The following is a 13,057-nucleotide window of genomic DNA, read 5'->3' on the forward strand; positions in this document are numbered from 1 at the left end:
TGGGCTGTGGATGAGCTGTGGCTGGGCTGTGAATGAGCTGTGGATGAGCTGTGGATGAGCTGTGGCTGGGCTGTGGATGAGCTGTAGCTGGGCTGTGGATGAGCTGTAGCTGCGCTGTGGATGAGCTGTGGCTGGGCTGTGGATAAGATGTAGCTGGGCTGTGGATGAGCTGTGGCTGGGCTGTGGGTGAGCTGTGGATGAGCTGTGGATGAGCTGTGGCTGGGCTGTGGATAAGCTGTAGCTGGGCTGTGGATGAGCTGTAGCTGGGCGGTGGATGAGCTGTGGATGAGCTGTGGATGAGCTGTTGCTGGGCTGTGGCTGGGCTGTGGATGAGCTGTGGATGAGCTGTGGCTGGGCTGTGGCTGGGCTGTGGATGAGCTGTAGCTGGGCTATGGATGAGCTGTGGCTGGGCTGTGGATGAGCTGTGGATGAGCTGTGGATGAGCTGTGGCTGGGGCTGCAGTATGGCCACAGCTGAATGAGTGAAACATCCACTCCCCCAGACACCACAGAGTGAAGAGAGATGGAAGGAAGTTGAACAGGATTCAGTTTGAAAGTTTTTTTTTTTTTTTTTGAGAGACAGTGTGCCTTCAGGGCCAGAGAGAGAGACAGTGTGCCTTCAGGGCCAGAGAGACAGTGTGCCTTCGGGGCCAGAGAGAGAGAGTGTGCCTTCAGGGCCAGAGAGACAGTGTGCCTTCAGGGCCAGAGAGAGAGACGGTGTGCCTTCAGGGCCAGAGAGAGAGACAGTGTGCCTTCAGGGCCAGAGAGAGAGACAGTGTGCCTTCAGGGCCAGAGAAAGAGACAGTGTGCCTTCAGGGCCAGAGAGACAGTGTGCCTTCAGGGCCAGAGAGAGAGACAGTGTGCCTTCAGGGCCAGAGAGAGAGACAGTGTGCCTTCAGGGCCAGAGAAAGAGACAGTGTGCCTTCAGGGCCAGAGAGACAGTGTGCCTTCAGGGCCAGAGAGAGAGACAGTGTGCCTTCAGGGCCAGAGAGAGAGACAGTGTGCCTTCAGGGCCAGAGAGAGAGACAATGTGGGCTCCATTAAATTAGCTCAGACAAACACTCTGCTTTACTCCTGGGCTGTGGATGAGCTGTAGATGGGCTGTGGCTGTGGATGAGCTGTGGATGAGCTGTGGCTAGGCTGTGGATGAGCTGTGGATGAGCTGTGGATGAGCTGTGGATGAGCTGTGGCTGGGCTGTGGCTGGGCTGTAGCTGGGCTATAGATGAGCTGTGGATGAGCTGTGGATGGGCTGTGGCTGGGCTGTGGATTAGCTGTAGCTGGGCTGTGGATGAGCTGTGGATGGGCTGTGGATGAGCTGTAGCTGGGCTGTGGATGAGCTGTGGCTGGGCTGTGGCTGGGCTGTGGATGAGCTGTGGCTGGGCTGTGGCTGGGCTGTGGATGAGCTGTAGCTGGGCTATGGATGAGCTGTGGATGAGCTGTGGATGAGCTGTGGATGAGCTGTGGCTGGGGATGCAGTATGGCCACAGCTGAATGAGTGAAACATCCACTCCCCCAGACAGCACAGAGTGAAGAGAGATGGAAGGAAGTTGAACAGGATTCAGTTTGAACGTTTTTTGTTCTTTTTTTGTTAAAGAAACCATCAGTGCACATCACTAACATTTCCAAAGCCTCCTTTCAGTTAGATACTGCTCCAGTTTTTCATTTTATTCATTTAAGTTTTTCCTGCGTCAAATGAAGCTTTTGATCAATGTCTGAGTAAAGCAAATGCCATGAGACAGGCAGCCTGCTCATTTAAATTACATGTCCTATATTTCCCACTGGTGAGGGGCAGAGAAAGCAGCAGCATAGAAGTGCTGGCCTGATCCCGGATCTGTTTGTGCTGTCTTGTCAATGACGTAGGAGTTGGCAAGATATTACAAACAGATCTGGGACCAGGCTATAGGTGCTGGCTCAGTCACACATAGCCACACGCTCTGTAATCCCCAAGGACAACACAGGTTGTCTCACAGGTTGAATCACCAAACCTCTAAACCATGTAATGGTTTCCATTACATCACAGGAGTCTTCAGGGAGAAGCGATGCTCCAACTCTTTTTAGGATTTCTAAAGTGTGTTTGTGCAAAGCCATCGCCCGGACCAAGGTTAAAGAAATTACACTCACCTTGAACGATTGAAAAGCACATTAGACTGTTACAGTGCCTTTGGAAAGTATTCAGACCCCTTGACTTTTTCCACATTTTGTTACATTACAGCCTTATTCTAAACTTGATTAAATTGTTTTTCTTCCTCATCAATCTACAGACAATACCCCATAATGACAAAAATGGAAATATTACATTTATATAAGTATTCAGACCCTTTACTCAGTACTTTGTTGAAGCACCTTTGGCAGCGATTACAGCCTACAGTCTTCTTGGGTATGACACTACAAGCTTGGCACATCCGTATTTGGGAAGTTTCTCCCATTCTTCTCTGAAGATCCTCTCAAGCTCTGTCAGGTTGGATGGGGAGCGTTGCTGCACAGCTATTTTCAGTACTCTTCAGAGATGTTTGATCGGGTTCAAGTCCGGGCTCTGGCTGGGCCACTCAAGGACATTCAGAGACTTGTCCCGAAGCCACTCCTGCATTGTCTTGGCTGTGTGCTTAGGGTCATTGTCCTGATGGAAGGTTGAACCTTCGCCCCAGTCTGAGGTCCTGAGCGCTCTGGAGCAGGTTTTCATCAAGGAACTCTCTGTACTTTGCTCCATTCATCTTTGCCTCGATCCTGACTAGTCTCCCAGTCCCTGCCGCTGAAAAATATTCCCACAGCATGATGCTGCCACCACCATGCTTCACCGTAGGGATGGTGCCAGGTTTCCTCCAGACGTTACGCTTGGCATTCGGGCCAAAGAGTTCAATCTTGGTTTCATCATACCAGAGAATCTTGTTTCTCATGGTCTGAGAGTCTTTAGGTGCCTTTTGGCAAACTCCAAGCGGGCTGTCATGTGCCTTTTACTGAGGAGTGGCTTCCGTCTGGCCACTCTACCATAAAGGCCTGATTGGTGGAGTGCTGCAGGGATGGTTGTCCTTCTGGAAGGTTCTCCCATCTCCACAAAGGAACTCTAGAGATCTGTCAGAGTGACCATCAGGTTCTTGGTCACCTCCCTGACCAAGGCCCTTCTCCCCCGATTGCTCAGTTTGGCCGGGCGGCCAGCTCTAGGAAGAGTCTTGGTGGTTCCTAACTTCTTCCATTTAAGAATGATGGAAGCTACTGTGTTCTTTGGGACCTTCAATGCTGCAGACATATTTTGGTACCCTTCCCCAGATCTGTGCCTCGACACAATCCTGTCTCAGAGCTCTACGGACAATTCCTTCGTCCTCATGGCTTGGCAACTGTGGGACCTTAAATAGACAGGTGTGTGCCTTTCCAAATCATGTCCAATCAATTGAATTTACCACAGGTGGACTCCACACAAGTTGTAGAAACATTTCAAGATGATCAATGGAAACAGGATGTAAATAAGGTATTTCTGTTTTTTATGTTTAATACATTTGCAAAAATGTCTAAAAACCTGTTTTCGCTTTGTCATTATGGGATATTGTGTGTAGATTGCTGAGGATTTTATTTATTTATTTAATCCATTTTAGAATAAGGCTGTAACATAACAAAATGTGGAAAAAGTCAAGGGGTCTGAATACTTTCTGAATGCACTGTATCTCAGGTAGTCACTTGAATCTCACCTTTATTTTCTCTCTCAGATGTCCCCTGTGATCTCGACTTACTCTTTGTTTTACCAATAACTTCACTTATGATTCCGTCATAGAGATGGAGAATGAATCATGATTGCTGAGAGAAAACGACAGTATATAAAGAGACTATGAGAGGAAAACCTGCTGCTTTAGCTACAAGGGAGACTGGGGCTGAAGGATAGTTTGATAAATTGTGATATGAACAGGACTGAAAAATAGATTAATCACCACCACTGTACAATCTTACACTGGTAAGACAGTATACTGTATTTCAAGCTAATGTCTTGCTCTCAACAGAAAACCTTTGCAATAATGCTTTTTCAAAATGGTACATGCAATGTAGGTGGTAGTACATTATAGTGTGGATCTAACCCTTTGTTACAGTCATAATATTGAGGTAATCTATTATCTTTGTCAGACAAGAGACATGTGAATCAATTCTATCCACCTCTTTACACTCTCTTGATACTGAATACGCTTTTGCATCAAATGCATTCACCATACTGTAAAGCCGTTTCATAAGTCACGGACACAACAAGATCAAGAAAAGATCTCTAGGATTTAGAACAAGAGAGAACTTTGGAAGTCTTGCATGGATTGACAGACTCAAAACACACTTTACCATCATCTTCATCCTCATCATTATCAGCATGTCAATGTTTTTACACTGATAGATTTGGCAGCAGGATTTCCGTCTACAATTAGCTTCTGTTTAGCTTTTTTGTGTATTGTTATGCCCCAGCAAGGATCCATTGGAAGTGCCTCAGTATCCTGCCAAAAGCAGAAATTGCACTAAGATTAAATAGACCATAATAGCTAACATGAAATAGATCGAACCATAGGAAACTCTAAAACCTTTCAAGCCATAATAATACAAGTCATAATTTTACATCATCCAGGGAAGGGGTGATGAGGCTGCACATTCTCACCATTAGATGATAAGACATATCTCATACCTGTCTGGGTCTGACACGTTGACCTCTCCCCACACAGAAAGCCAGACTGGCCAGGATAAGAATAGCCCAGGCGGGCAGCTCCTGCACAGGCTTCCTCCAGAGCAAACGCAACGACCTCCTCAACGACCTGCTGGAGCTCACGGTAAGGCTCACCTTTGACCTCTGAGGGCCCAAGACTGCATTAGCCCACTGAGCTAAAGGACCCAGTCCTAGTTTGAGATATGCACATGTGACCAACTCAGTTTGAACCCAGGATGTCTGCACCAGGTGGTGAATACCACAAGGCTGAGTTAGCCCGCTGAACTAAAGCTCAAGCATTAGCTTGGGGAGCTAACGCAAGTCTTCAGATCACAGGCCCGGTTACTCATCAGAACAGCAGAATTTAACAGCAGTGAATCCATTCTTTGAGGCATCGTGTTGCTGTAATGTCTTTGACTAGACTGATTATTGTGATTGTCTGGGCTTCTTTATTACTAACCAGACAGTATCTCCTATGTCTTTACTGTCTTGGCCTGCTCCCATTTCACCTTGCTATCAGTTTTAGTTCTCTGCTGTCAGTTTTAGTGCTCCCTGCTGTCAGTTTTAGTGCTCTCTGTTGTCCGTTTTAGTTCTCTCTGCTGTCAGTTTTAGTTCTCTCTGCTGTCAGTTTTAGTGCTCTCTGCTGTCAGTTTTAGTTCTCTCTGTTGTCTTGAGTCTCCTTTCAGTTCACAAGTCTGTTGTGTCTTGTTTTCCAGGTTATGAAGCCAAGTCAGGCATGTTGTCTTCTCTGTAGCCCTAATTAAACATGGTCAAAGGGGAGAAGGAAAACTGTTATTGTGTTGAAAGCACCTGCTTTGCTTTTGTATGTGTCACATTTTGTTATTGTCCATGAATGTGCTGGCTGCTACATTGAAAGATTACAGTAGCAAATGGCTCTAAATTATGCCATCGATTTAGCAGGCATTAGTATTCATTGTGGGATGTTGTGGGAGAAATTAAACAATATTAGTATTCATGTTGTGGGATTAATTTAAATATGGTAGGATTCATGTTGTGTGAGAAATTAAACGATAGGGGTGCATCACAGCAGGCATTTATGGACAAACGTCCCATATCTCTTCTTAGGGAGTGGTGGATGGATTACCATAATAAATGTCACAGACGGACATGACTGGCATGCTCTCAGCAACACTCTGGTTAACTGTAGCACGGCCCTTTACATCTACTGTGTAATAGACTTGGAGCACAATGTCCATGCGAGTTTTGGAAAAGTAAAAATGATCATATAAATGCCATCTGTAAAGCTAAAGCATTCAGAGGCTTCATTTAGTCAGTGGTTTTACCAGGGCTGTGATACGGCTGCCAGCGCTCTGGCACTTTGAATTACTGTCTTGTCACCGCAGTTAGGGCTGTGTGGGCCCACATACTATAGCTGAAAGAAGAACTGGCTAACTCTGTCCTCTACGGAGTTGTGAAGATTGTCTCCCCTTGTGGTTTTTCTCAGTCAGATGACAAGCTCTGTTTGGTTTTATCTTCTTTGTAATTTGTTTGCTACTACCCCACACATCAACAAGCAAAAGTAACTCACAGGAGATAGGCTATACTTCCAGATTAATTCATCCAACTTAAAAACCTTCATAGAGTAATCCTTCAGAGAAACGCTGTGTTAACTGTCCACTGAACTGACTGTGTGTGGAATTTGAATGAGACTAAATGGAACAGATCTCTGTTGATGGAGACAAAAGTATTTCCAGATTTTGTCCAATGTTGTGCCTAGCAGCATTTGTTGCAAACAGGAGGTGTGTCTGCATATTGTTTTTAAAATGTGTTTTACCATAATTGTTGTTGAAAACAGTTAAATGTTTAACTGCTAGATCAAATGATGTTTCATTGAAATGGTAGAGAATGGGATCCTCCCGAGTGGCGCAGCGGTTTAAGGGTTCCATCCCAGGCTGTGTCACAACCGGGGATCCCATAGGCCGGCGCACAATTGGCCCAGCTTCATCCGGGTTAGGGGAGGGTTTGGCCGGGGGTGCTTTACTTGGCTTATCGCGCTCTAGCGACTCCTTGTGGCGGGCTGGGTGCCTGTATGCTGACTTCATTTTACATTTTAGTCATTTAGCAGACGCTCTTATCCAGAGCAACTTACAGTTAGTGAGTGCATACATTTTTCATACTGGTCCCCCGTGGGAATCGAACCCACAACCCTGGCGTTGCAAGCGCCATGCTCTACCAACTGAGCTACAGGAGGCCGACTTCGGCACATTGGTGCGGCTGGCTTCCGGGTTAAGAGGGCGGGTGTTAAGAAGCGCGGTTTGGCGGGTCATATTTCGGAGGACGCATGACTCGAGTTGCAGCGATGAGACAAGAGCGTAATTGGATCGCAATTGTATATCACGAAATTGGGGAGAAAAAGGGGGTTAAAAAAAGAAATTGTAGAGAATGATCCATATGAGAAGTAAAGCCATTTCTGTCTTAATTTTTTTCTGTCGCTGTCTCTTCTCTCCTCTTCAACTCTTTGAAGCAACAACCTTACAAGCAAAACAATATCCACGAGGTATTTAATCAGCCATCACATGAGGTTACAATGAAAACCTACACATGCAACATCCTCTATCCACTTGAATTCTGTCAGCAAAGACTGAAACATCAGTGACACATACAATCTTTACCTGTCTGGTAGCTATTGATAATGAAACAAAATGCCTTGAGTTCAATTGGCTAAACCACACACTTGTACCATTGTACAGATGTAGGATCTTAATTTGATCACTATTTTGTTGCTGAGAATTTTCCTGCAGAGCAATGCAAACCTATAGTGTATTTGAGGTTTAAAAAGGCTTCTAAAGTTTGTTATTTCCACGTTGAAATTTCAGACTTGATTTGCCCAAACGGAAAATGTGTCAACCCCTAAGAAAATGTATATTAATTATAATCCCATAAAAATGTGCATTTCCTGTTGCTGCAGGATTATTTTCCTGCTGTAGCAGACTGGCTCAAATTAAGATCCTACATCTGTATGCCATGTATGTGACTGTTAATGTTAATTTTTTGTGTGTTTTATGTGTTTCTGTATGTGTTTCTGTGTGTTTCTGTGTGTTTTGTGTGTCTCCACTAAGGGCTCAGAGGAGGAGGAACTGCAGCTCAGCAAGAGCATGTCATTATTAGAGAGCCAACACCACCATCTTTTGCACTGTCTGGAGAAGACCACTGTAAGTCTCTAGTCCAACCATACTCTATGACTAGAAAACCATACTCTAACCATACTCTAACATACTCTATGAATAGAAAACCATACTCTAACCATACTCTAACATAGTCTATGACTAGATGACTAGATAACCATACTCTAACCATACTCTAACATACTCTATGACTAGAAAACAATACTATAACCATACTCTAACATACTGTATGATTAGAAAACCATACTCTAACATACGCTACGCCTAGACAACCATACTCTAACCATACTCTAACATACAGTGGGGGAAAAAAGTATTTAGTCAGCCACCAATTGTGCAAGTTCTCCCACTTAAAAAGATGAGAGAGGCCTGTAATTTTCATCATAGGTAAACGTCAACTATGACAGACAAATTGAGAGAGAAAAATCCAGAGAATCACATTGTAGGATTTTTTATGAATTTATTTGCAAATTATGGTGGAAAATAAGTATTTGGTCACCTACAAACAAGCAAGATTTCTGGCTCTCACAGACCTGTAACTTCTTCTTTAAGAGGCTCCTCTGTCCTCCACTCGTTACCTGTATTAATGGCACCTGTTTGAACTTGTTATCAGTATAAAAGACACCTGTCCACAACCTCAAACAGTCACACTCCAAACTCCACTATGGCCAAGACCAAAGAGCTGTCAAAGGACACCAGAAACAAAATTGTAGACCTGCACCAGGCTGGGAAGACTGAATCTGCAATAGGTAAGCAGCTTGGTTTGAAGAAATCAACTGTGGGAGCAATTATTAGGAAATGGAAGACATACAAGACCACTGATAATCTCCCTCGATCTGGGGCTCCACGCAAGATCTCACCCCGTGGGGTCAAAATGATCACAAGAACGGTGAGCAAAAATCCCAGAACCACACGGGGGGACCTAGTGAATGACCTGCAGAGAGCTGGGACCAAAGTAACAAAGCCTACCATCAGTAACACACTACGCCGCAGGGACTCAAATCCTGCAGTGCCAGACGTGTCCCCCTGCTTAAGCCAGTACATGTCCAGGCCCGTCTGAAGTTTGCTAGAGTGCATTTGGATGATCCAGAAGAGGATTGGGAGAATGTCATATGGTCAGATGAAACCAAAATATAACTTTTTGGTAAAAACTCAACTCGGTCGTGTTTGGAGGACAAAGAATGCTGAGTTGCATACAAAGAACACCATACCTACTGTGAAGCATGGGGGTGGAAACATCATGCTTTGGGGCTGTTTTTCTGCAAAGGGACCAGGACGACTGATCCGTGTAAAGGAAAGAATGAATGGGGCCATGTATCGTGAGATTTTGAGTGAAAACCTCCTTCCATCAGCAAGGGCATTGAAGATGAAACGTGGCTGGGTCTTTCAGCATGACAATGATCCCAAACACACCGCCCGGGCAAAGAAGGAGTGGCTTCGTAAGAAGCATTTCAAGGTCCTGGAGTGGCCTAGCCAGTCTCCAGATCTCAACCCCATAGAAAATCTTTGGAGGGTTGAAAGTCTGTGTTGCCCAGCGACAGCGCCAAAACATCACTGCTCTAGAGGAGATCTGCATGGAGGAATGGGCCAAAATACCAGCAACAGTGTGTGAAAACCTTGTGAAGACTTACAGATAACGTTTGACCTGTGTCATTGCCAACAAAGGGTATATAACAAAGTATTGAGAAACTTTTGTTATTGACCAAATACTTTTTTTCCACCATAATTTGCAAATAAATTCATAAAAAATGCTACAATGTGATTTTCTGGATTTTTTTTTCTCATTTTGTCTGTCATAGTTGACGTGTACCTATGATGAAAATTACAGGCCTCTCTCCTCTTTTTAAGTGGGAGAACTTGCACAATTGGTGGCTGACTAAATTCTTTTTTTCCCCACTGTACTCTATGACTAGAAAACCATACTCTAACATACTCGATAACTAGAAAAGCATACTCTAACATACTCTATGCCTAGAAAACCATACTCTAATCAAACTCTAACATACTTTATAACTAGAAAACCATACTCTAACATACTCAATGACTGGAAAACCATACTCTAACCCAGGGCTCTCCAATCCTCTTCCAGGAGAGCTACCATCCTGTAGGTTTTCGCTCCAACCCTAATCTAGTTACAACTGGGGTTAGAGCGAAAACCTACAGGAGGGTAGCTTTCCGGGAACAGGGTTGGAGAGCCCTCCATCTAATCATACTCTTAACATACTCAATGACTAGAAAACCATACTCTAACCATACTCTAACATACTCAATGACTAGAAAACAATAGTCCAGCCATACTGAAACATAGTCTTATTCATTATTCAAATAAAGGAAACATGTTATCCAATGTTGTTATTGAGAGGAGTTGACATGCCCCACATCCTTTGAGATCTTGTTTTATTATACAGTGATAGCAACTATTCTATCACTATATAAACCTTATAACAACTATTATATCACTATATAAATCTTATAACAACTATTATATCACTATATAAACCTTATATATTCACTTATATAATGCCCCTCCTCCTCCACAGGCCCATGAGTTTATGGATGAACAGCTGTATGAACAGAACTGTCTGGAGACCACGGTCCAGAGCTACACCTCCCGTAGCCCCTCCCTCTCCAGCCAAGACGGGCCCATAGGCACCTGCTGTACCCGCCGGGTGAAGAGGAACTCCCCCCTGCCCAACTCCAGCATGCCCCTCCAGCCCAGCCATCAGCAGGGCCCACTACAGGAGCTCAGAGCCCTCCACATCCAGTGTGGGGACAAGCCACCCCACACCACCAGGTTAGAGACTGCAGGCAGCCAGGCACATGGAGACAGGTTGAATACGCTCTTGGCATCTTTTTAGAATTATCTGAAGCGTTTGACACGGTTGATCATGGAAATATTACTTTAAAATTAGCATTATTACGGTTTTCATGATTATACAATTGTTTATTTAGTTATGTTTATGATAGAGAACAATGTGTTAATGCAAATGGCTGTGCATCTACCAGGGCCAAGATATCCTGTTGTGTGCCACAGGGTTCGATAATTGGACCTTTGTCATTCCTAATCTATATCAATGACCTTGCTGCTGTGTCTTCTACCGTACTTCCCATTCTCTTTGCTGATGACACCAATTAGATTTTATCACACAATAATTTGTATTCACTAATTAATGAAGCCAACTCAGGTATGGCCACATTTTCTGAATGGTTCCAGATAAACAAATTATCTTTAAATGTAAAAAAAATCCAACTTTATTGTATTCACTAGTAAGACTAAGAAAAGAAAGAAAGGGAATGAAATGGAACAAGTCACATCCACTAGATTCCTTTGAGTTCTAATTGATGAAAAGTTATCATGGAAAGATCATATTCAATATGTCTGTAGCAAAGTGATGAAATCTGTTGGTATCATCAGAAAGATTAGTGGTTTGGTTCATCAGGCTTGCTTCCTAACTCTATACTATAGCTTAATTTACCCATCTCTCATTTACTGTAATATTGTCTGGGCCAGTACATTTTTTTTGTACTTATATTTGTGGTGTGGTTTTCATATAAGCCCTTTTGGGCTTCCAACCTCACCTGAACACCGTTTTTACCCGGGTTTTTTTTTCTGTACTGTTTTGTCTTTGCCTTCTTTTCTTTGGTGTGAATAAATAAAACCTAAAACGTATCCATTGCAGGTTGTATCCTATCCAAGTTGCCTCTCCTTAGGCAGAGGTCTACAATCAACTTTAACTGGACTAAGCTGATCTTAGATCAGTGTCATAGTGCAACTTAATCATACTCGGCACAGACATGCGTCATGCACACCTGCAGTCCCCATAGAAAACACTAGATGTCGCTGTAGGGTTGTATCTAGCGCTTTTGTTACAAGTTGTTGGGCCATTTGTAAAATGACAGTACTTTTACATTATTATTCCACCCTCTCTGTCTGTCTGTCTTTCTGTCTTTCTCTCTCTATCTTTCTTACTCTCTCTTTCTCTCTCTCTCTCCACTTTCTGTCTCTCTCTCTCTTCACTCTCAGTCGCTCTAGTCTCAACATGAAGACAGACGAGATGGGTCTGATCAACTGCAAGGGCGGTCAGATCACCACAGCGATCATCAGCATCCCCACACCCCACTCTGCCACCCCGGACGGGGACGGTCTCCACGGACCCCCCCAGCGCAGACCCCCCCCACCCTCCACCGGCCCAGAGGTCGCCAGTATTAACACCACAGCCAGCTCCAATGTCTTCAAAGTGTCCGCTCTGTGACTGTGTGACTGACCCACTCCACAGACTGACTGAGCAGGAGGAGTGGTGAAGGGAGGCTTTCACTAGAACTCTACCTTGAAGGACCCCTGTCGCCCGTTTCAGAGATAGAGAAATGGGAGGGAACTCCCCGTGTACCAAGGATTATATGGCCTTGTAGGCAGCAAGGGGATAGGCTATACTGAGTGAACTGCTGCAAGGCAGCTGATGGTACAGTAGGCTACGGTGTGTGCATTTTCCTAAAACGGGCCAGTATGTGTGCATTGTGGGATTATGACAGGACAAAGGAAGTCACTGTGTCTTTGTGCACTTTGCACCTACATATTATTGTTTTGATCTGCCTACAGCTCAACCCTAAATGTCTGAAAGATAAGGTTTGAAGAACGATGAAGACAGCTATCAATGTTTTAACTTTAGGTGTTTATGTTTTGCGTTGTCTTATCTATTTTCACTGTGTGTGTGTGTGTGTGTGTGTGTGTGTGTGTGTGTGTGTGTGTGTGTGTGTGTGTGTGATACTTTTATGAAATGTTCATATTTTAGTGGGTTTTAAACGTACATTTCCATCTGTCCACAATGTCCTTAAAATCTAAATAACATAAATGCCTACTGGTACTCTGACAAATGTTCCATCAGACACACTACAATATTGCTGCTTTCCCAAATCTGTCTCTCTCGCTATCTCTCTGTCTCTCTCTCTCACTCCCTCTCTCTCTCTCTATCTCTCCCTCCCTCGCTCTCACTCTCTCTCAATTCAATTCAATTCCAGGGGCTTTATTGGCATAGGAAACATATGTTTACATTGCCAAAGCAAGTGAAATGGATAAAAAAAAGTGAAATAAACAATAAAAAGTTAACAGTAAATATTACACTCACACAAGTTCTCTCACTCTCTCTCTCTCTCTCTCTCTCTCTTTCTCTCCCTCTCTCTCTCTCTCTATCTCTCTGTCACTCTCTCTTTCTCTTCCAAACTGTCTTCATTTTTAAGACTAGCAGTTTAG

The 13,057-nt window shown here is 44.1% G+C and overlaps 1 protein-coding gene across 1 annotated transcript in view; it reads left to right on the forward strand.

The window, feature by feature from the left end:
- LOC121575821 (potassium voltage-gated channel subfamily D member 3) overlaps positions 1-12,793 on the forward strand; it is a 128,537-nt gene extending 115,744 nt beyond the window's left edge. The window contains exons 4-7 of the mRNA XM_041889112.2: positions 4,683-4,787; positions 7,744-7,836; positions 10,350-10,603; positions 11,834-12,793. Of these exons, the coding sequence (XP_041745046.1) occupies positions 4,683-4,787; positions 7,744-7,836; positions 10,350-10,603; positions 11,834-12,062 (681 nt within the window). The 3' untranslated portion in view covers positions 12,063-12,793. The remainder of the gene's footprint in view (positions 1-4,682; positions 4,788-7,743; positions 7,837-10,349; positions 10,604-11,833) is intronic.
- The last annotated feature ends 264 nt before the right edge of the window (positions 12,794-13,057 follow it).

Source organism: Coregonus clupeaformis, chromosome 10, assembly GCF_020615455.1.
Source record: "Coregonus clupeaformis isolate EN_2021a chromosome 10, ASM2061545v1, whole genome shotgun sequence".
NCBI lineage: Eukaryota > Metazoa > Chordata > Actinopteri > Salmoniformes > Salmonidae > Coregonus > Coregonus clupeaformis.